At 55.2% G+C, this 20,306-nt stretch overlaps 2 protein-coding genes across 5 annotated transcripts; one reads left to right on the top strand and one right to left on the bottom strand.

The window, feature by feature from the left end:
• Positions 1-756: 756 nt before the first annotated feature.
• LOC106041383 (apoptosis-inducing factor 3-like) lies at positions 757-9,343 on the bottom strand. Of its 2 annotated transcripts, XM_013189799.3 has the most exons (20): positions 9,191-9,343; positions 8,714-8,834; positions 8,243-8,360; positions 7,925-8,034; positions 7,730-7,839; positions 6,995-7,039; positions 6,832-6,913; positions 6,585-6,697; positions 6,074-6,160; positions 5,617-5,708; positions 5,263-5,393; positions 4,577-4,692; positions 4,059-4,130; positions 3,662-3,725; positions 3,116-3,192; positions 2,917-3,034; positions 2,164-2,262; positions 1,656-1,731; positions 1,030-1,134; positions 757-909 (listed from the first exon to the last, which is right to left on the bottom strand). In XM_013189799.3, exons 3-20 carry the CDS (start codon positions 8,314-8,316, stop codon positions 867-869), a joined length of 1,614 nt encoding a protein of 537 aa, XP_013045253.3. In that variant the 5' UTR covers positions 8,317-8,360; positions 8,714-8,834; positions 9,191-9,343; the 3' UTR covers positions 757-866. The 2 variants fall into 2 exon arrangements, with proteins under 2 accessions (XP_013045253.3, XP_047924164.2); XM_048068207.2 differs by lacking the exon at positions 8,714-8,834 and having other exon boundaries at positions 9,191-9,338.
• On the top strand, positions 4,564-19,633 carry TLCD2 (TLC domain containing 2). 3 transcript variants are annotated; one of them, XM_066979692.1, is made up of 6 exons: positions 4,564-4,716; positions 10,462-10,579; positions 14,259-15,541; positions 16,009-16,091; positions 16,739-16,821; positions 18,224-19,633. In XM_066979692.1, exons 3-6 carry the CDS (start codon positions 14,780-14,782, stop codon positions 18,550-18,552), a joined length of 1,257 nt encoding a protein of 418 aa, XP_066835793.1. In that variant the 5' UTR covers positions 4,564-4,716; positions 10,462-10,579; positions 14,259-14,779; the 3' UTR covers positions 18,553-19,633. The 3 variants fall into 3 exon arrangements, with proteins under 3 accessions (XP_066835793.1, XP_047924169.1, XP_066835794.1); XM_048068212.2 differs by lacking the exons at positions 4,564-4,716; positions 10,462-10,579 and having other exon boundaries at positions 13,537-15,241; XM_066979693.1 differs by lacking the exons at positions 4,564-4,716; positions 10,462-10,579 and having other exon boundaries at positions 15,220-15,541.
• Positions 19,634-20,306: the final 673 nt, after the last annotated feature.

Genomic DNA, 20,306 nt, shown 5'->3' with positions numbered 1-20,306 from the left:
AAAAGCAGAGGGATTGCAGGCTGACAAAGTGTCCCTGCGGGAACTTGCTAGATTCTCAGGGCTTACCCTTCCTCCTGCGAGGCGCCATGTGACCGGTGAGTAAGTGCAGTGCTTCCTGTAGAAAGCACAGGCTTTCTCGCTGGTGCCTTGCAAAATCTACCAACTCTTTCCTCCGGCACCGAGGCCGTGTGTTTCCTGCAGCATCTGCCCACCTCCTCCAGCGCTCGCGGACACGGCGGGCGTGGGGATGCCACGCGGGGCTGGGGTTTCTCTGCCAGGGGCTGGCTGCTGCAAGGGGGTGGGAAGCGCTCGTTGCGGCAGCTAATGCAATATTCAAGCCCTCTGTAGCAATGCCAGCAGGTGCTGCTCACTCAAAGGTCGGCTCGCAGCCCTCTGTCCTTAGGGGTAAGGTATTTGGCGTGAGCTCCTGCGCGCTGACTCTCTGCTTCCCAGCTGTGGGAGCAGCTTGCCTCAGTCAGAGCTCCCCTCGCTGGGAAAATGTGCTTTTGCAAAGCAGAAGGTCAGCATGACCGGTGTGCTCAGTGAAAGCTCCCTGCCAGCAGCGAGCCGGAGGAGCAGGAGGGGCTGCTGGTGGATCGGTGAACGTGGGGTCTCTGCTGCTTGCTCGGATCCCAGGACGTGGGCGGCCTCCTCTCGGCCAGCCCAGCAGATCCCCAGCTAGAAGAGAGGGGAAAGCTCGGCTCCGTTTTGCCCCAGCATGCAAAGAGCAGCCAAGGGCTGTCTGCAAACGCAAAATGCAGGCACCAGATCCATTTTACTTTATTTCTCTTGCCCTAGGATGGGAGAAGGTTGAGCCGTAACCCTTGGTTGATGCCGTGCCCCTTGTGGCAGTGCACGTACGAAGCTCAGGTTTCTGTCAGCAGGGGTATTTGGTTGATATCACAGGCCCTGCAAATGAGAGGGGTGTTTGGGAAGGGCAGTAACTCCCCTCAGCTTTGTGTCTCGAGGGGCTCTCCGCTGGCACGGGGAAGGCAGCGCAGAGCCGGGCTGCTCGGGGGTGCCACTTACTCTGCTTCTTCTTTAGAGATTCGTTTCCCCAAGTATAAAACTTCTGCAATCAGAGACACCATGGGGTCACAGTTCAGGCTGGCAGCTGCAGTCACGAAACCATCCCTGAAAGAGAAAGCAGAAGGACGTGGATCTCAGCGCAAAGAACTCGGCGGGGCAGCATCCCCCTGCCACCCTGAGGCCAGATGTGTTTCAGGGAAGGGTGGCCGGTGCCACAGGGTGCCCGAGGACTTGTGGCAGATCTCCTGGGTGCTGCTGGGGCTGGGCACCGAGTCTGGGGGCAGATGGAGAGGGGACGTGCCCCAGGCTCCCAGCCTGGATGGTGTCTCCATCCCAGTGCTGGCTTTTCCCATTTCAGTTACGGGGCAGCGTGGCTTGTGTCAGATCTCCCGTGGAAGGTGCTGGAAGCTCAGCCTCTTCTCCGTGCCTGCCCTGCTTGTTTTGCTCTGAAATCGTCTCCCTGCTGGTTCGCAGGCTGGCAGCTGCCTGCGGTGCGCAGCCACGGGAGGGTGACGTGCAGCCATGTCCCCGCTGCAGGAGGCTCTGCGGGCTGTGAGGGAGAGGACCGTGCCCTGTTTCCAGAGCGCTGCCGTGTCGGGGCACAGACTGGCTGTGGATTCACTCACCTGATGTAAAAAACCAGGAACTTCTGCTGCTCCAAGCTGCCCTTCACAACGGTGTCTGTGAATCCCTTCCCGCAGCCTGCAGGAGATGGCTGCAGCTGGTCAGGGAGCCCTGGCTCAGCAGCTGCCGCCCACCCCACCGCGGTGCCACCACCAGTGCAGGCAGGAGCACAGGAGCAGCCGTGGAGGCTCTGGTCAGGCAGAACTGACCCAGAGTCATGACCCCAAGACCCTGCTTGACTTGGACAGGGAAAATCTTCCTCCTCCGTGACCTCCAAGCCACCGGAGACCAGCAAAACCCAAGAGCTCTGAGTATCCCGCTGGCACAGAGCTCAGACAGGATTCCTAACCCCGCTACTCCAAAGCTTGAGCTGTTTCAGGTAAACTCCACAACTGCCCCTTTCCCACAGCCTGGATAAGGGCTGCGTGTTTACAAGCCCTGGGCCCAGCTGGTGGGTGAGCAGCTCCGCTGGGAAGCGGTTCAGCTCTTTGCGTCTCTGCCCCGTCCTACCTGCGTAGTGGATGCTTTTCCCAAGCATTGTGGTCCAGAAGAAGGGGACAGTGTGCAACTCCTTCAGTTTCTTCAGCATGTTAAAGGCAGCAATGGAACCTGTGGTGGACCAGCAGAGTAAACATTTTTGTTGGTGCTTTGAGAAGTTGCTGAATCTTAAGCCTGCTCATCTCAACACCATGTTCTGCTCTGGCTTCTTGGGGCCTCCAATCATTCCCGCTAGGAGCTGATGTGCAGCTGCACCGTGCCTGTGTCTGGACTCACCGAAGAGTGGGCCAGAAAGTGCCTGAAGGGGTATTTCTCTCCTCTTTCACCCCAGGACTGTCTTTGTGTAGGCTGTTTCTGAAAAGCCAGGCTCCTGCTCTCAGATTAGTGTACCTGCAGTGCTGCCTAGCTAAGTTGGGCTTCTGTCTGGGCCACAAACCCTTCCTGCCCAGGTTGAGCCTGGGTAGCTGGCAGGCAGTGCCCCTAACATCTTATCTTGTTGTCCCTTCTGCCTCATTTCTTCTCGGAAAGAGCAGTCAGGCATTGGGACGGGTTGCCCAGGGAGGTGGTGGAGTCACCGTCCCTGGGGGTGTTCAAGGAAAGGTTGGACGTGGTGCTTGGGGACATGGTTTGGTGGTGACATTGGTGTAGGGTAATGGTTGGACCAGATGGTCTTGAAGATCTTTTCCAACCTTAATGTTTCTGATTCTATTTCCTCGGTACCCATTTGTGAGGGGAGCTGGAAAGCAAGGTGCCGCACTGTCTCACCGTGGGCCTCGGCCACCTGTTGGTGATGGATGCTGGAACGCTCCCCGTTGAGCAGCGCTACAGGAAAGGAGACCACGTCCCCCGCAGCAAAGACGTTGGGGATGTTGGTCCGCATGTGCTAATGGGACAAAAAACGATTAGTGCAACGATGAGAGAGAAGGGATTCAGCACGGACCACAGATACTCAGCTGGCGCTTACCAGATCCACCAGGATGGCACCGCTGCTGTCTCTGGCGATGGAGGTGCCCTTCAGAAACGCAGAGCTGGGAAACGCCCCTGCAGGGAAAGGAGCAAGGACAAATGCAGCAAAGGTCTGCAAAGGCAGGGAGGAAAGTTGGCCATGGCCCTACAGCGAGCACGCGCCTTTGGTGCCTGTTCAGCCTGCTCAGACCAGAGCCGCTCACGGCGGTGACCAGCGGTTGGGCTGGTGCTGACCTAACCCAGCAACAATAAAACCAGGCCCCAGAACAAAGCACGCTCCGATAACACAGCAGTGACCTACAGAGCTCAACAAGCGTGCCAAAGTCACACCGAGACCACAAGTAGCTCCTTTACTCCTGCCGAGTGATTACTCATGGGCTGCTGACTTTCTTCAGGTGGTTTGGGGCCAAAAGGAAGGATTGGATGATGGCAGAGTGGGAAAAAGACTGCAGGGAATGGTATCCTGGGAAGGGTTAAAGTGGGATTTGCTGGCTGTTCTCCCCGTTTCCAAACCTGCCTCCCTCTCCCAGCTGGGGTCGCTCACCTATTCCCAGCACCACCACGTCTGCAGGTAGTTTTTCTCCGCTGGCAATAATGGCCTCTGTGACCTAGGAGAGAAGCAAAAATCATTAACAAAGTGTTAAAAAACTGTCCTAATTCCCACAGCCTCCCTGCTGCCTCATTCTGTGCTGTCTTTCTTCATTCACGGGTTCAGATCACCTTGTCCAGCTAATGTGTGTTGCCAGGAATGTAACAGAAAATCAAGTTGTTGCCCCTGATGGCACACTGGTACCCTTTGAGCCTAGGCTTGTGCTTAATGAAAAGAAACACGAGGGTCTAGACATGGGATGAGAAAGCCCAGACATAGGCACTGGGATACACCTCTGTTGAGGGGGGGAGGCTAAAATTAGCAGTTCAGGGATCACAGCAGCATGGCTGACCTTTCCATCCTTCCCTTTCAGCTCACAGAGTTCTGTTTTCGTGTAAAACTTCACCCCTTTATTCTGCAGCATCTGAAAAGAAAAAGGAAGGTAGTTTGAGTATTCACTAGGAAATTCCAGGCTGGTAAAAGCAGCAGCATCCAGCCAAAACCCAGGCAGGCAAGCAGCTTAGCTGCTGCTCCAGGCAGCAGAGAGGTTTCATTTGCTTCCCCAGCTGGCACAAGGCGTGCTGGAAGCCTGGCTTTGCTCTGCGTTCCCAGTCAGGACCAGTGCGTGAGGTAGGCCTGGCGTGAGATGGGGCTTGGGGATGGAGTCGAGCTGGGAAATGCGAGGTGTGTGTGAGAGGCTGGGGCCAGCCGTGTGCGCACAGCTCCCTCAGTGAGCTGTCAGGAGGGCGGCTAGGCACGCAGGGCTGTGACTCAGAGCAATGGCTGGATTTCCCAGCCTGTCGTGGATAACGAGGCTATTTAGATAGCACATGTTCTCCATCCTAGAAATCAGCACCACGTTTTCCTAACCTTCATGCAAACGCCTCCGACCTGAGGACCCAGCGTTTTCTGGAAAGGGAACTCGTCTTTTTCCACCACTGAGACAGCAGCAGCCTTGTCTGAGAGGAAGGCAGCTGCCTCCATTCCTGCAAGTGAAGGGCATGTCCAAGGTAAGTCTGCTGCAAGCAGGAACCTGCACTCTCCTCCTTGGAAATCTTTTCCTCTTCCAGATGAAGAGAACAAATCTGATGTATTGCCAATGTTTAACTGCTCTTCTCTGCATTTCTGGGCTGATGTATGTAACACCCCACCCTCCCCACCTCCCATATTCTTTGTTCTCTTGCACTATGGACCCAGATATTAGGAAATACAAAGAACAGCTCCTGATTCTTTACCAAATAGCTCATTTTCTGTGCCTTACCCCCTCACTTTCCCAATGCTTTGGGGAAGTCCTGCTCCTCGGAAGGACAGTGACCTTTTCACAGGGCACATCTCCCTCTGTATACATTTCCTGGACCTGGATAGCTCAAAGTTTCTGGCTATCAGAGGAAAGAGGTGTTGTGTAACTCACTCACTCCCGGCTGTAGGACTCTGGTGACAAGGCAGGCAGTGAAAGGTTCTCCCTTCCCTGAGGGCCCTAGGCAATCTGCACACGCAGCAGCAGCGGGTTTCAAGGCCCAATCTTCCATGACCTGATTGTCACTCCAGCCTTTTACCTATGAATGAAGCTCCTACGACCACCACATTCCTGCCAGCTGCCAGCTCTAAGATCTTGCTAGAGTCTTCTGGGGTTTGGAGATGACATACGTTCTGCAGATCTGCACCTGGGACTTTGAGGAAGCTGGAGCTGAGAGAGAGAAAATCCAGGTATGTCTCATGATCATAAATGAAGCTGGAAGGCTAAGGAAGGAGCACACAAACTCATGCAGTCTCTTGGCCATCCAATCCCACCTTGTCCTATGTCATCTCATAACCACTCCCTTCCACGTCTCTAGAAGAGCTCCAAGCTCCCAGCGTTGACCCGTCTTCTGGCAAAAATTGTGCATGCGGCAAATGCTTTATATACTCACTGGCTGCCTGTTGCAATGAGCAGCTGATTGTACTTCTGAGAGGATCCATCCTTGAAGTGGACCTTCTGCTTCTGGAAATCCACCGACACTGCCTGCAGACAAAAGCATGCAAAGATCAGGGAGGCACCTCTGCCCCTCTGGTGTCCTGCCACATCGGTCCCTTCTGACTGCCTGTCCTATTTCTAGACACCCAGGTAATGAGGAATGCTGGGGAGTCATAGAAGTTTTTCAGTTCCCACAGGTGTTAGGCTTTAGGAGCCCCTTATCTCTGTGACAGCATTCCAGCATGCACGCAGTCCCTAGCACTGGCCTTGGAGCACCGTCCCAGAAGATAACGTGTACCTAAGCAGAGCCCCACATTCTGGAAGTGTAGCACTATGCCTGGAAGTGTGGGCTTCCCCTCCCCGTGGCAGGAACAGAGCCACCCACTGAGGACTGATCTCAGCTGCTCTTGCACCTCTTTCTCTGTCCAGAGCTCTATGTCACGAGCACTGAGGAATTCAGGTTTCCTTAGGTAGAGGTCCTCAGCTTTCATGGTCGTTTCCTGGAAACAAAGCAGAAATATGACACAAAGCACTTCTTACAGCCAGCAGCACTCTTGCAGTGTTTACTAGGAACGAAGTTTGCATAAGATGCAAATTCTGAACTAGTAAATCACAGCTGCTAGTATTGCCCCATCCCCGTCATTTTCCTGTACTCCCTCAAAAAATATCCACTCGACCTCTAGTGGGAAGAACTCAGCCAAAGGGGATAAAACCACTAGCCTGTGGTAGGCTCTGATCAAAGAGTTTCTGGGAGGAAAAAGTGAAACGTTAGATAGAAATTATAGCCCTTTTCCTTGCCTCACAGCAGTCCTGCTGCCCTGCCAGAATGGATCATTTGATTGCTCAGTCCAGTGATGAGTGTGGGCCATGCCCTTAATTCACATATAGTACCCGGGCATGGTCCTGCTCTTCTTGCAGACAAACCTTGATCAGTCTGGACTTGTCATATGGAGCATGTTTCTCTTTGGTGGCCATGATGATCCTGCCAGTAAAGCCCTCTTGGCGAAGTGTCTCTGCACAGACCAGGGCAGCCACACCTACAAGAGATGCTCATCTCAGCCCTATTACACATCACTATGGAGCAAGAGGGAGGAGGCAGCTCCTCCCCAGAGACAAGACTGGCAGCTCACAGTATATGTGGGGAGGGCATGGTACAGACCACTTCACTTACCTCCCCCAAGGAGCAGCGCTGTGGTCCGGTTGAGGAGACACCGTTTGCTTGTGTCCTTCACCCTCACGCCGCTTTCAAGATCCTAGAATAAAGTGAGAGATAATGAAACTGTACCTAGCTCAAGGTGCTGATTGTGCTTAGTGGCAGCAGGTAAGGTCAGTACCTTCTTTTTTGCTGTAACAAACACCTTTCCATCTTCCACTGTTACCTGAAGGGGTGAAAGAAGAGTATTTAAGCACTGCACTCATGGGGTGGTGATAGGATCTTTCCTGTGAGGTTCTAATCGAGTGGGCTTTGCTGCGCCATGCTTTCTGGCCCAATGGTGACTTAAGAGCTTGGGCAGGGCTTAAGAGCTTGGGCAGCTCCTAGGGCTGCTGTTAATGGGGATCCTGCTAACAATGGGCTGTCCTGCAGCCTGGGGCCTGGATGAGAAAGGGTCTAGGATGCAAAGCTGGGGACCTGTAGGACAAATCTGGATAATAGAGTCCAGCTCTAAGGAGGAGGATCAGTATCCACAGGAGTTCACGGACCTACTCCGTTGAGCTGAATGTTGGAGGACAACCATCTCTGACACACCAAGAGTGACCCATCGGGATCTTGAATGTCAAGTGAGCACCCATTGATGCTGCAGGAGCTCACAAGTTTTTCTCTTCCTCCCAGGGGCACTCAGGAAGAGGTGTAAATCCCTTTTTTCCTTTCCAAAAAAAAGAGCTGTGCTGGCTGTGAATGTACGGCATCACCTTTGATTGAAAGGAGCTTTAGGAGAGTGAGTTACATGATCCCAGGAAATCATCCTATGTGTATCTTTGTGTGATAGGGACCATGGAGCCATGGTCAGTGTCGGGAACTTGTGGGTGGCACAGAGGACATAGGCCAAGCTGGGAGGACGACACGTCACCTTAAAGCAGGGAAGACAGTCCAGAGAAGGGTATTCCTCAATATCTCCTGTTTTGATGTTAAAGCAGGCTCCATGCCAGGGGCAGCGCAGCCTATGCCCCCTCAAGACCCCTGCAACAGAAAAGCCCCCACAACTGTCTGGCGACAGCCAGCCTCCCCAGCATGGCTTCTCCCCACCACCCAGCACAAACGTTACCTTTGCTGAGTGGAGCACCATAGTGTGGGCACCTACTGCCCAGGGCGCTGAACTCCTTCTTGTTCCTCACCAGCAGCACCGGGTGGCCGGCCACCATCACCTCACAGAGCCTGCAGGAGAGGCAGAAAGGTGGGTGCTATGGCGGGGAGCCAGGGCTCAGCCCCTCATGGCCATCGTGGCGCTCCCTCAACCGCTAACATGGCGGCCACCAACATGGCTGCCTCCAGCTTGGCAGCCATTGTGGCGGCAATGTCAGCCCTGCGGCCTGCGTGGCTCATGGCGGCAGGCTGGGCCTCGGCCTCCCCCCATGGTACTCACTCTCCATCGCCGATGTCGGCTTCATTGCAGACCTCGGCGGTGACGGTGTCATCGCCATCCATGCCGGTGGCCATGGGTGAGTGGCGGAAGGGGTTAGCGTCTGTCCTTGCTGTCTCCCCTGAAGGCAACAGCACTGAGACACATTTGTGCCATCACAGCAAAATCCCACAACAAAAAGTAGGACCACCGCTACTTCGGGGGTCCCACACTCATGGTGCAGCAGAAAAAAAAAAAAAAAAAAAAAAAGAGCCGTGACTGGCAGAAAACACACGTTTTCCCCATTTTTTATTTCGTCTCCAAACCCAAAGCCCATTCCTTTGACATTTTTTTCACTGACTTAACCCAATTCTCATTTTCAGGTGACAGCCCTGCATCCCATTAAACTGAGCTCAAGCACAGGGCAAGCAAGCTAGCAAGCATGATTCACAATAGTTGTGTCATAAACAAATAAAATTATTTAAAATCATTTACGGTAGTTGAGTCAGGGCAAGACACTGCTGATGCAGCCTGCAGATGCTCTGGCCTGGGGTCTGCAGAATTGCCTCAGTACCTCTGAAACCTCTTCAGTGCTGGTGCTCAGTATTTGCGCTAACTGGAGAAGAAATTAAAAAAAAAAAAAAAAAAAGGCAACAATCCCTGTCCAGAGTGTTTCCCAGGCTAAAAAGGAGCTGAAAAACTTGGTTCTCAGCGCTGCCACTGCTTTAGTAATCAAGAAGTCTGCCCCTGCTTTAGCTTAGAAGAAAGTCTGCGGCGTGTTTAGAGATTTTTCCTCTCCATTTTGGAGGGGAAAAAAAAAGGGAAAAAAATGGAGACAGAGGGGAAATGTGGGGCACATTTTGAATAGCAGGTGCGCAATATATGGCAGCAATTTCACCGCCGACACCAAGACATTGGGAAATTCACGCATTACCGCCCCGACCCCAAGGAAAGGCTTCAGCGGATACTCACAGGGTGCTGCTGCAGGGACTCAGCGTTTGCCCCTGTTGAAAGCTGCCACCACCGTCTGTGAGTCCCTTCCCCGTCTGTAAGACTCTCCCCAAACCCAGCTCCCCCCTGCCCACGCTGGGCGATGCTCTCCCAGCCTTGCACAACATTCCCAGTTGGCAGGTGGCAGCAGGGACACAGTTTATCTGATTTCTGCAATCGCTCCGTGCTTCATTAACGTTGTTTGTTTTCTTTTTATTTATTTATTTTTTTTTAAACTCAGATTTAGAAGCAGCTTGCCAAAGAATTAAGGGCACTTATGAATTATAGGGTAGGTGTGGTTTGGAGGCGAGGTGCGTCATGTGAGATGCAGTTCAGAAAGAGAAACTGAGTCAATGCAGAAATACCTCTGCTCTTTCTTGATGGGAAGTGCTCTAGCTCAGTGCATGGTATTTTTGCCGCACTTTGGATACTACTGCTTATACATTTCTACAACTTTTAAAATTAATTAATCTGTGTTTGTTTTAAGGCAGATCCTCTCTATCTCCCATTGATTTTAAGGGAGCGCGAAGTGTTCAGCATCCCTGCAAATGCCCCGTGTTCCTGCTCTGCTCCTGCATGAGTACATTTCGGTCTGCGGACGTCCAGGCACCCAGTCCCACCACTGCCGTGTCCGTGTGGATTGCACAGGGTGGCATGCTGCTGACTGTGCTATTTTTGCAGGAGGGTGGGAGTTGCAAAAAATGGGAGTGACGCCTACACTGTTTGTGTCTACTCCAGTTCTTATCTCTATTTCACAGTCAAGATGTTTCAAAACCTTTAAATACGTCTCGAAATTTAGAGGGGGGACAAGTCCCTAGCAGCATGTTGCCATCATTCCTCTTGCAGAAGCGGAGCGTTGGGAAGCAGCTTTCTGCCGTGCAGCATGCTCTGAAATCCAGCATCAGAGAGGAATGAAAACTTTCCCAAACCCTGTCATGGGCATGGCTGCAAGAAGAGGACATGGACATGGATGCTCGGTCAGCGTACGCTCGCTGCCTGCAGAGTGGCTCACTTTGTCGGACCCACGGAGCTCTAAGCGAGCTGTAAGCACTCGTTTCAGCCCTGGGACGCTGCGATGCCAGCAGTGCTCTTAGCCCACGGGTGGTGTACGCCCACAGTGGGCGCAGGTGCAGAGTATTTTCTTACAGTGCTAACAAGCAGCTTTGGGTTTTGCCTTGCTGGCCAGGCGCCTGAGTGTGAAGCAATTTGGCTACTGCACGTCCCTGTTTAAACTCTCTGTAATTATTCCCTAGGAGCGCATTCCCACGTGGAGAAGCAGCAGCCCTCGTGGAGGCATTCTCTGACTCAGCAGAAATTGCTGGAAAGCGTTTGCTCAGGGATGAAAGCTGCAGTGCACCAGCAAAGTGGAAGGTACGAAGGCAAGCAGTGGTGTGAGGCTTCGGAGGGAGCCAGGCGGGAACCACTGCTGTGCTTTGGGTGGCTTTGGCACTGCAGGGCTGAGCGTCCCATCCAGTTGTTGGATGCAGCCCAGCACTCCAGGAAGGACTTCTGCAAAACAAAATCCCCACTTCTGATAAGGGCAAAGGTGATGGCAAAGAGATCCCACCCTGTTCTGAAAGTTAGGAAGGGCATTGAGTGTAAGGGGGAGGTTTGGGTTTGCTGCAGGATGCTGCATGCCGCTCTGACAGCTCACACCTAGGAACATGCAATAGGCCCTCGAGGGATTCAGGGAATGGGATGCTAGCAGGGGCAGGTTTTCAATAAGGTGCTCTGTAAGCATCTTTTGGTCCTTTGCTAAGTAATGCAGAGCCGGATGCTCAGCATGGTGAAGACCTTTGCTTGTAAAATGCAGCAGGATCGGAGGTAGAAATAAAGGGAGAGAGAGAAATGATGCAGTGCCCTGAAACATGAGCAGAGCTCAAGTGGTCATCAGCAGTCCTAGGACAATCCTGGCAAGCTGTCCTCACTTTTTATTAGATATCCTCACTTTTATTATGTCTATCCAGTGTTGCCAGCACTCTGGAATATTCAAGCCCAGGTGAAAATGTAATGGGGGGGCTCTGCTTTCAAGCCCCTACCACCCTCAGCCAGTGCAGCACGTTCTGTCCTTCTGTAATGCAGCTGTGGCTGGACAGATGTGTCCTTGCCCCCAGCTTGCTCAGGTTGTTCCCTCCCTGCCTTAGCAGAGCTGTAGATTTTAGCAGTGCATTGCACAGAGCCCAGCGTCGCTGAAGAATGCTCAGGCGCAGGAAGAGGAAGCGAAGTGAAGAAAGCAGCAGAGCTAAAATGATTAATGGGACACCGCTCTCAGAACAGCTTGGTTTGTGATATTAATAATGAGAGAATTCAGGAGGGAACCTACCCCGTGCCCAGCTGCGGAGCCAGCAGCAGCAGGAGCTGTGAAGCTCCAGTACTTCTGTTCGTAATGCAGGAGCAATCATGTGGGCTCAGCAACAAGCAATGCTGCACAGAGGGGTGTAGGGCTCTGAGATGTACTTCCACCTTTCAAGGCTCATTCTGAACCTGTCTGAATTGCAGAAAGCACGGGGTCATAAATACCTCATAACGTAGCCAGCAAGCACATCAATATCTGTCAGAAATGACTTAAGCTTGAGCACGGTAAACCAGATAGAAAAAACATGTTTATCCCACAGGGGAAGGAGACATGGAAAAGGAAATATTTAGAGGGAATTAATTTGCTTATAGAGTATATGTATGCTGTTTATAGAGTATATATGTGCTGTTTCATGTATTCTTCCTGAGCGTTCATGTCTGGCCGTGGCGAGGAATGGGATATAGGCTGGGCGGCAGACACCTGGCCCCACGTCTCACCGTTCACCATCAGGAAAGAAGGAAGCTGAGCTTCCAGGAGATTCTGCGTTGTTCAAGGGATGGTCTCAAAAAGGATCGGTGACAGCAGGATGCACTCGGGGCTGCTCAGAGCCTGGGGAGGGCAGGGAGAGTTTTCCCCCCTCGGGCTCCAGCAGGGTGAGCGTAGATGGGTTGTGGTGCAAAGCCAGACGAGCTCCTTGCCGTCCAAGACCAAGTCCTGGGATCGGTGGTTAACCAGGAAGGTGTTCCTAGCTGGAAGGGGCAGATGCTGGAGTTTGCATTGATTTCAGCGCTCTCCGCAGCTACCTCTGCAGCTCTTGGGCGTGCTTTGCCACGTGCGGCATGTTTCTCACAGTAGGTCCTTTCATAAGCACGGAGTTCACAGACTTTCTGAATAAAAACCCGGATATATAGAGCAGAGCTTCTCTGTATCGTCTGACTTCCTACGGCCTACCAGAGCCGTGATGCGCTTTAGAGAGGGATGAAGAAGACAACTGATTAAAATTTGGAAGTCAAGCTGCTTGATTGGCTTTGAGATCTCAGACTAATGTGATGTGTGAGCCAGCTCTGGCGTTAGATGAGCAGATGGGCTTTCCGCCTCCCTGGCTGGAGAGAGGTGGGTGAAGGGAGCGAGGCTTCCCAAAAGCAGGAGCAGGACTTGAGCCAGAAGGACTTTGCGTGTCGGAAGCTCCCACATCTGCTGGCTGCAGCGAGCCCCGGGCGGTGTCTGGGAGCGGAACGGTGCTGGGTAAGGGGTGGTGGAGCTGCCAAAGCACAGCTCCTTGTGGGGTGACCTGCAAGCACCTGCACCCCCATCCAGGAACGGCATCTGCGAGAGGACACAGTTCGTCTGGCAGAGTTCATGTTGGCCGTTGTCAGCAAACTGCCGGGGCTGTTTTGGGGAAAATGGTTTTTATCTGTCCCAGATGTGCTGCAGGGAAACGCTGAATTGCGAGAGAGAGAAAAAAGTTATTCGGGCTATTAAAAACAGTGCTGCACCCTTGCTTTACGCTTCGGCTGTTGTGGAGTCCCTGCTAGGGGACGAGCTGCGTCCCCACAGCGTTATGGGATGGCCCGTTATGGGATGATGGAGTTAAGGGCCGGGCACATCCTTGCTGACACCCGGAGGGAGCCCCTGCCCGGCTGGGAGCAGCCAGCGGGCTGCATCCCTGCACCCAACGCCGCCTTTTGGGAGCCGCTGGAAAACTTCTCGAAAATGGGGTGAAAAAGGCAATATCTCCAAATAAGGTGTGGCTGCAGAGGCCCTTTCCGAGCGGGTCGCCCTGCCGGGCTCTTCAGCGAGCGTGCGGGGACCTCTTGTGGCAGCGGTGCCGGAGCGCTCCCCTCCTGCCCCGGGACGAGCCTGGCCCCGCAGCCTGGGCACGGAGGGGATTTGGGGCTGGGGCTGCTGTCAGGGGACCTGTTTGTCACCCCTCCACCCCTAAAACCGTCCCTCCATCCCTAAATCCATCCCCTGGTTAGCGCCGTCGCTGCACGGGGTGGAAGGAAAGGGGAAAAAGCCCAAAAGAGGGATTCTAGGAGAGCATGCCCGATGGCAAGTCCTGGAACAGTTGCGTAAAATCTGGGTCAAAAGTAACCGAAAGACAGAAAGTGTGCAGCTGCTGGTGGTGCTCCAGCAGTGGGATCTAAGCCGCCGAACCAGAGGCTCAATTAATCACGGCTTAAATTCCTCCCCTGTGCAAGTGGCCGGTAAAAGCTCTGCAGTGCCCAGAAGCATTTTAAGTATTCCTGTCGCCACGGAAGGGGACAGTCAAGATTTCTGCGGCTAAGACACCGCGGATGACTTTCATCGGGAATCGTCTCTCTGCCATTTTATAGCGCCATTAGGCACCAAACGATTTTCCTGCCTGCTGCCCTGGGCAGCCCGGCACGGCTCTGGCTCCGGCTGGGCACAGGCTGCGCACCCTTCCCTCTGCATCTCTTACGCCAAGCAGGATCGTCTCCGTTTGGCCCTCTCGGTAGCTGATTAGCCCGTGTGATCCCTCCAGTCCTAATACACGGGGTTATTTATAATCCCCCCAGCAGTCGGGGCTGTGGATTACTTCAGGCGACGTCTCCCCAGCACTTAACGGCTATGAAATTACATTGCTTTTCCTGGCTTTTAGGCAAATTTCTGCAGCATGAGCAGCTGCTTTGCTATCAGCGGGGCCTATCTCACCCCTCTCTTTTGGCTCTGATTTAATCTCTCCCCTCTGCAACGTCTCTCCCATCAGCGTATCGCTTGTTGCTGTTTCAGCGTGCATTACCCCGGAGAGGGCAGTGACTGAGAGCTCAGGCTCTGCATGTTCCTGTTCAAGCGAAGAGAAAGAAGGAGATTTCATCCCAAATTAATGCCTCCAAGAGGAGGCAGCCTCTGACATTAATCGGTGTGTACGCGGTGACTCATCCCGTCTGCAGGAGCGACGCGAGGTCTGGGCAGCATCCGCGCTTCTGGTGGAGACATCAAAGAGCAACACGGGAGCGATCAAGTGACGGGCAAGCAGGAAAAGCAGCGCCGCGGTAGGATGGAACTGAAGAAATCGGGGGGACACGACCCTGAGTTCCCCCAGACCCACAGAGCTGGGGTGTCCAGACCCTGGGGAGCTGCTCTCGGGAGCAGACACGGGACAGGGGGGGTGGAGGACAAGAGCATGGTGGGCACAGCATGGTTTTGGACCTTGTTTTTCCTTTAACCTGCAGCCAGAATTGTTGGTGTGTGCTTGCAGGGATCCTGTGGATCCGTACCCAGGGTGAGGACTGTGTCCCCCGCACATCCCAATGGGGCAAGAGCCTCACCAGCAGCAGGCGCTGGGGATGTTTTGGGGCAAAACACCCCAACCGCAGCACCACAGAGGAGGGGTGTTCAGCCACCCAGTGCCACTGAGCTGGAGAAGAGCCCTCGGGGGGGGGGGACAAGGAAGGTGTCCCCACGGTGTCAGGACACCCCTGCCCCGCTCTTTCACTGCAATGCCTGCAGCCGTTTCCGACGAACGGATGCCACGGGCAGCTGACACACACCCCAGGGGCCTCCTTTCTCATTCCTCCCTCTTCCTGAGTCATGCACTGCGAGGAAGGACAGCCCCTGCACGTCCGTGGAAGTGGAAACCCACAGCAGCACGGGAGGGGGGCTCCCGCAGCACCCTCGGGACCGCTGCTGGCTGCATCCCCCCCCCCCTTCTGCCTTTCCCAACCGAGCAATGGCGATGCCCAGGGCTGGCCCCAAGACAACGGGGCCACGGGGTGAGGCGGTGCCCGGTGCTGCCGGGGCGGTGCCGGTGCCCGGGGCGGTGCTGGTTGGGGCGAGGCGGAGCGGTCGTGGAGCTCCCTTGGGTGCCCCATGGGGAGCTGAGGGTTGCCCATGGCTGTCGGTGCGGGGTTGCTGCTGGTGGCCGGTTCCTTCGCCGCTTTCCGCTTGTTGAACCGGGGCTTGGAGCGCTTGGTGCCGCCGCCTCCTTCGGCTCGGCGCAACCGCTGGAAGTGGCGAAACATCTGGACGTCGTTGGCACACAGCGTGCTCAGCGGCGGCGGGGCGCTGCTGGGGTGAGCGGCACTGGGGTACCCAGGGGGATGGAGGGGGGGGGGCACCCAGGGGTTTGGGGGGGGACACGGGACAACTGGGCTGTCCAGGGACCCCGATGGGAACTTGGGGCTGAAGTGCAGGGAGGGAAGCGCCGAGGGGGTTTGGGTATGTGGAAGGGGGGATTGGGGTGTTAGGGGATGCTGGGGGGCTTGGGGAGGGGGCGGATGGGATGCTGGGGGGGGGCTTGGGGGAGTGGAGCATGTGGGGTGCTGAGGGACGGAGGGAGTGAGGGGGTACAAGGGGATGTTGGGGTAGCGGGGACAGGGAGGCTCTGGGGAGGGGGGGGAGGACAGCGTGGCTACGGGGGGGACAAGGGGAACAGGAGGGTGCTGGGGGGGTGAGCAGCACCAGGTGGGCACCGAGGACACTGGAAGGGAACAAGGGGGACAGAAGCACTGCCCAGCACTCGCAGCCCCTCTCCCCGCAGGTTCTACCTCTACCCCGGGCTGCACGAGGACCTGGTGGGCACGCACCCGCCCGGGGCGCACAGCCTGGTGGCCGTGTCTGTAGGTGAGGCCGGGGGGAGTGGGCTGCCCCCTGCTTTGTCCCCGGGGGTCCCCAGGGGCCCGTCGGTGCCTGACGGTGCCACGTCCTGGGCAGCGACGTCTCAGGCACCCCAGACAATCGTCTTATTCTTGGCAAAGACAGTGGCTCCTTTCTGTCCCACGGCACCCGCAGCCTGGAGGTACTGGGCACCAGGCTGCCCGCCACCATCCTCGTTGGACAGCCAGGGCTTGAAGCATCCTAAAAGTGCCCAAATATGTGGTCAGCGCAGATCCCCCTAAAGCCTTATGCTGAACTCGCTAGCACAGAGGCCAGAAGTTTTGAGTCCTGTGGCTGTGTGTAGCCTGACCCCCTCCTTGTCACCTTGTTGACCTGTCACTAGCTGTGTGGTCAGTGCTCACAGGCTTCCCGGCATTGCCGCAGCTCAGCGAGGAGATTTAACTACCTAAAACACCAACGCGGGGTTGCTTTGGTGGCAGCAAATCCTGTAGCTGTGAAGGGCTGCAAGGATGTGGGGTGGGATCCGATCCTGGGGTGGAAACAGGGGTAAGGGGCCGAGTGCTGCCCTCGTGGCCAGTCAGGTACTGAGCCCGCTGGGGGGCCCCCACATATTGCCCCCACCGCTTCCTTGCTTACAGCCTCTCTGTCCCCAGGGTATTTCCTGGAAGACTTCGTGGACATGCTGTGCAATCAGAAACTTCACCAGTCCTGGGAGCTGCTCTTCCATCACTCCGTGGTGAGTCCGCCGGCTGCTCCCCGGGGCGCAGCGCTGGGTGGCAGCGGGTCTGAGGAGCGCCCCGCTCATCACGAGGGAGGTGGCGAGGTGGGGACAGACCCTGGTGCTTGTGGGCCCCGAGCGGTCCGAGCCACAGCCTCACCTTTAATGTTCGGAGTGGGGGCTGATCCATACCCCTGGCACAGACAGGCATGACCCAGGTGTCCCCATTGGCACCAGCGAGCATCTCAGCTCCTGCCGGCTCTCGGCCACCTGAGCAGCCACAGGAAGGGCCGCACACCCCAAACATCTCCTCCTTCCACCTCCTGCTCCTGGGTCCTCCCTGGGGTGCTCTCATTCGGGTCAAAGCTCTGGCCATGGGGCTGGGGTGGCTGCGGGCAGCCGTGATGCAGGAGCCTCACATCAGTGCTCTCTGCCTCCCTCCGCTCCTCTCCACACCCAGTGTGGATTTCTCCTCACTTGCCTCTGCTGTCTGGGTGCCCAAGCACTGCACACGCTGCAGGACAGGGGGGATGGCACCGTGCAGATGAGCAGCTGAGCCTATTTTCCAGCAGGCTGCAGGGGAGGCACGGGGCTCTGCAGGGCGTGGGGGACAGGAGGGGTGGCAGTGGGACCGTGCTGGAGAAAGCGATTTTCAGCCCTGCAGCTCTGCTGGCTACTGTTCACGAGTCAAAAGGTCATCTGCACAATAGAGCTAATTCAGGCCAAGACAGTGATTTAGCAAGCAGATAATCTTATTAGAGAGCCAATACAAATAACAGCATTAAGGGTATAAACTGCAGAAAGGTCTGAGCACGGTAGGGCACGGACAGGCAGAGCCTGTCATGGCAGGGAGGGTGTGGGGCAGGATTGTACCCACTCAGCCCCCACAGCCCCTCTGGGGCATCCCAGAGCTCCCTGAGAGGTGGCCACGGGGCTCTCATGTACCAAAGCCACTTAATTCTTGCAGTGTGCCCGTCCTGGGGAGAATCCCTGAGCCAGCAGCAGCCGTAGCCCTGGGCTAGGCATCTCCCTCCTGCCAGTGTTGTTGGCTGTGTGCAGAACGACCTGCTATGCCACCACCAGCTGCGCTCCCCAGCCCACAAAAGCAGGGTTAGGTCTGCCCGTTCAGTTTCCTCTTTCGTCCTGGGGTTTACAGAATTGTTTCCTTCTTCTTTTTTTCTGGGGGGGGAAAAAAACAAACGACACACACTCAGGTTTCATGCGGTGATGAAGAGACCTTATCTCGTGCCTGAGGCTGCAACGCTGCAGAGATGAGTGGAGTGATGACCAGTGGTTTGGCTCTGGCGTGACAACCGTTTCCAGCTCTGCTTCATGCTGTGCCCAAACACGAAGGGCTCTGGCTTGCAGCAACTGAGAGCAACCAGCACCCAGGCTCAGCCTCTCTTCTTTCTCCTCCCAGGTGATTGTCTGCTTTGGTATCGCGGTGCTGCTCCATCAATACATGGGCTTTGCCTTCGTGGCCTTACTGGTGGAGATCAACTCCATCTTCCTCCACCTGCGGCAGATCCTGCTCATGGCCGACCTGGTGCACACCACCTGCTACCGCCTCAACAGCATCGTCAACCTGGGCACCTACGTGGTGTTTCGCATCACCACGCTGGCCTGGATGACGCGCTGGCTGCTCCTCAACCGGCAGCACGTGCCCCTGGCAACGTACACTGTGGGCATAGTGGGCATGGCAATCATGATGCCCATGAACATCATCCTCTTCTACCGCCTGCTGCGTAGTGACTTCTTCAAGTCCAGCCGAGACGTGCAGCGGGAGAAGGAGAAATAGCCCCCTTCCGCGCAGGCCCTGGGGGATAAGCAGCCGTGAGCCTGTGGATGAGGACAGCAGAGAGCTGTGGAGAGTGAGCACGGCTATTTCAGTGTCTCGCTTGGAGGGGCTGCACTGACAGAGCTTCTGGGCTTGTGGCTGCGGATCCTGGGCAGAGAAGGTGCTCACGGACCAGGCACTGGGGCACTTCGGATGACGTGGTCGGATGACCCGGAGCTGCTCAGAGAAGCCCCAAGGGCTCTCACAGCTCCTCAAAGCACTGCTGAGATGAGAAGGGATCAGGGAGCATCATTTCCCCGCTGCTCTTCCGGACATCCGAACACCACCACGTGTTTATAACCCTTTTGGAGCTGCACCCTGCAGCATCCCAACTCCCCAGGGACACTGTGCTCAGCCCTGTGCTGTCTCTGGCACTTCCCATGGGAGCACCAGGCAAGAGAGGCCCCAAGGCTTCACCCTCGAGGCCAGGACCAGTAAAAGCCAAATCCTGCACTCATGAGTCCTCCCCAGGGAGATTGTCCCAGGTGGGTAATGGAGGGAGAGGCTTAGGCTGTGTGTGTCAGATGCTGCCTGCTGCAGGTTCTGGGATGGGAGCAGTGGAGCAGCAGAACTGTGCTCGGGGACCGGCTGCTGACTTCTCCTGACAACTGGAACTTTTCCAGTGTTGTTTTGTTCCCAGACCTTTTTAATTCCCCATAAATGTGTGTGGGAGAGCACGAGCTGTGTGCCAGGATGCTATGTGACGGTCACTTCCCACATAATGAGGCTTTTTCAGATGGGCCAGATTTGGCATCTATTAGGAATGAAAAGTCCTGCTGCAGAGCGCAGTGTAATGGTCTTTACCCAGCAGCACGAGCTCTTATTAACACAAGTTTTTAATAAATGGCTGCAAATGAAACAGCTTAAGGGGAAGAGGCTTAGCAGGGAAAAAGGGACTCTGCATTCCAGCCTGCTCCAGGGGTGTCACTGCTCAGCACTGGCTTTCTATCCTGTATCTCCTTGCTCCAGAGTAAAAATATATACTGTACACTGGCCCAGACTACCTCTCCAGGGATTTTTGCTCCCTCTCCTTTCTATGGAGGAAAATTAAGGTTTCTCCTGTTCCTGCAAAAGCTCCCGGAGGCGAGGGAAGGGTGCACTTTCTGCAGGCTTGCACCTGGGAAGGGTTGCAGGCATTTGCAACCCGCGGGGTGAGGAAAGTGCCTGCTGTGAAACAGGGCAGGCTGTGGGGCCCTTGCACGCAGGGTATGGATCTCATGGCTTTGCTGCTCTCATTCCTGATGCTGGTTGCGGCAAAGCAAGAAGGAGCCTTGCAATTTGCTGTGCATGTACCTCAAGCTTTCCTGGAACAAGGAATTAGAAGTTTTAACACACACTCTCTCTCACACTTTTCCTTTTCTCCCACTTATTCCCACACACTGAACTCTTCCCAACAGCCCAGCACCACATAGAAGAGCAGGATTACCCCAGTCAGGGTTATGTGTATTTGTTTTTAGAAATGCACTGGATCTGTTGTGCTGTATGCGTGGCAAATAACCTTTTACCTCAAAATCTTGAGGTAGAAGGTATTGTAAATCTGGTTTGAGGGACGGGCTGAAACAAAGGGCCACACACTGCTAGGAGCAGGCAGCATTTGATTTGAGGAGGGAAATACGGGCACAGACACACACAGATGAACAATGCATGTGGGTAGGGGGAGGCCAGA

The sequence above is a fragment of the Anser cygnoides genome, chromosome 18 (assembly GCF_040182565.1).
Source record: "Anser cygnoides isolate HZ-2024a breed goose chromosome 18, Taihu_goose_T2T_genome, whole genome shotgun sequence".
NCBI lineage: Eukaryota > Metazoa > Chordata > Aves > Anseriformes > Anatidae > Anser > Anser cygnoides.
Note: the sequence above shows the minus strand (reverse complement) of the source record. Positions and strands in the feature narration are given on the sequence as shown.

What these genes read in the sequence shown, in the direction of transcription:
- TLCD2 (XM_066979692.1), top strand. Translation starts at nt 14,780, where the DNA reads ATGGGGCAAGAGCCTCACCAGCAGCAGGCGCTGGGGATGTTTTGGGGC. An exon ending in CCTGGTGGCCGTGTCTGTAG is followed by an intron (nt 16,092 to 16,738) that starts GTGAGGCCGGGG and finishes CTCTGTCCCCAG; the next exon opens with GGTATTTCCTGGAAGACTTC. An exon ending in TGCTCTTCCATCACTCCGTG is followed by an intron (nt 16,822 to 18,223) that starts GTGAGTCCGCCG and finishes TTCTCCTCCCAG; the next exon opens with GTGATTGTCTGCTTTGGTAT.
- LOC106041383 (XM_013189799.3), bottom strand. Translation starts at nt 8,316, where the DNA reads ATGGCCACCGGCATGGATGGCGATGACACCGTCACCGCCGAGGTCTGC. An exon ending in AGCGCTGCTCCTTGGGGGAG is followed by an intron (nt 6,698 to 6,831) that starts GTAAGTGAAGTG and finishes CATCTCTTGTAG; the next exon opens with GTGTGGCTGCCCTGGTCTGT. An exon ending in GTGCCATCCTGGTGGATCTG is followed by an intron (nt 3,035 to 3,115) that starts GTAAGCGCCAGC and finishes TTGTCCCATTAG; the next exon opens with CACATGCGGACCAACATCCC.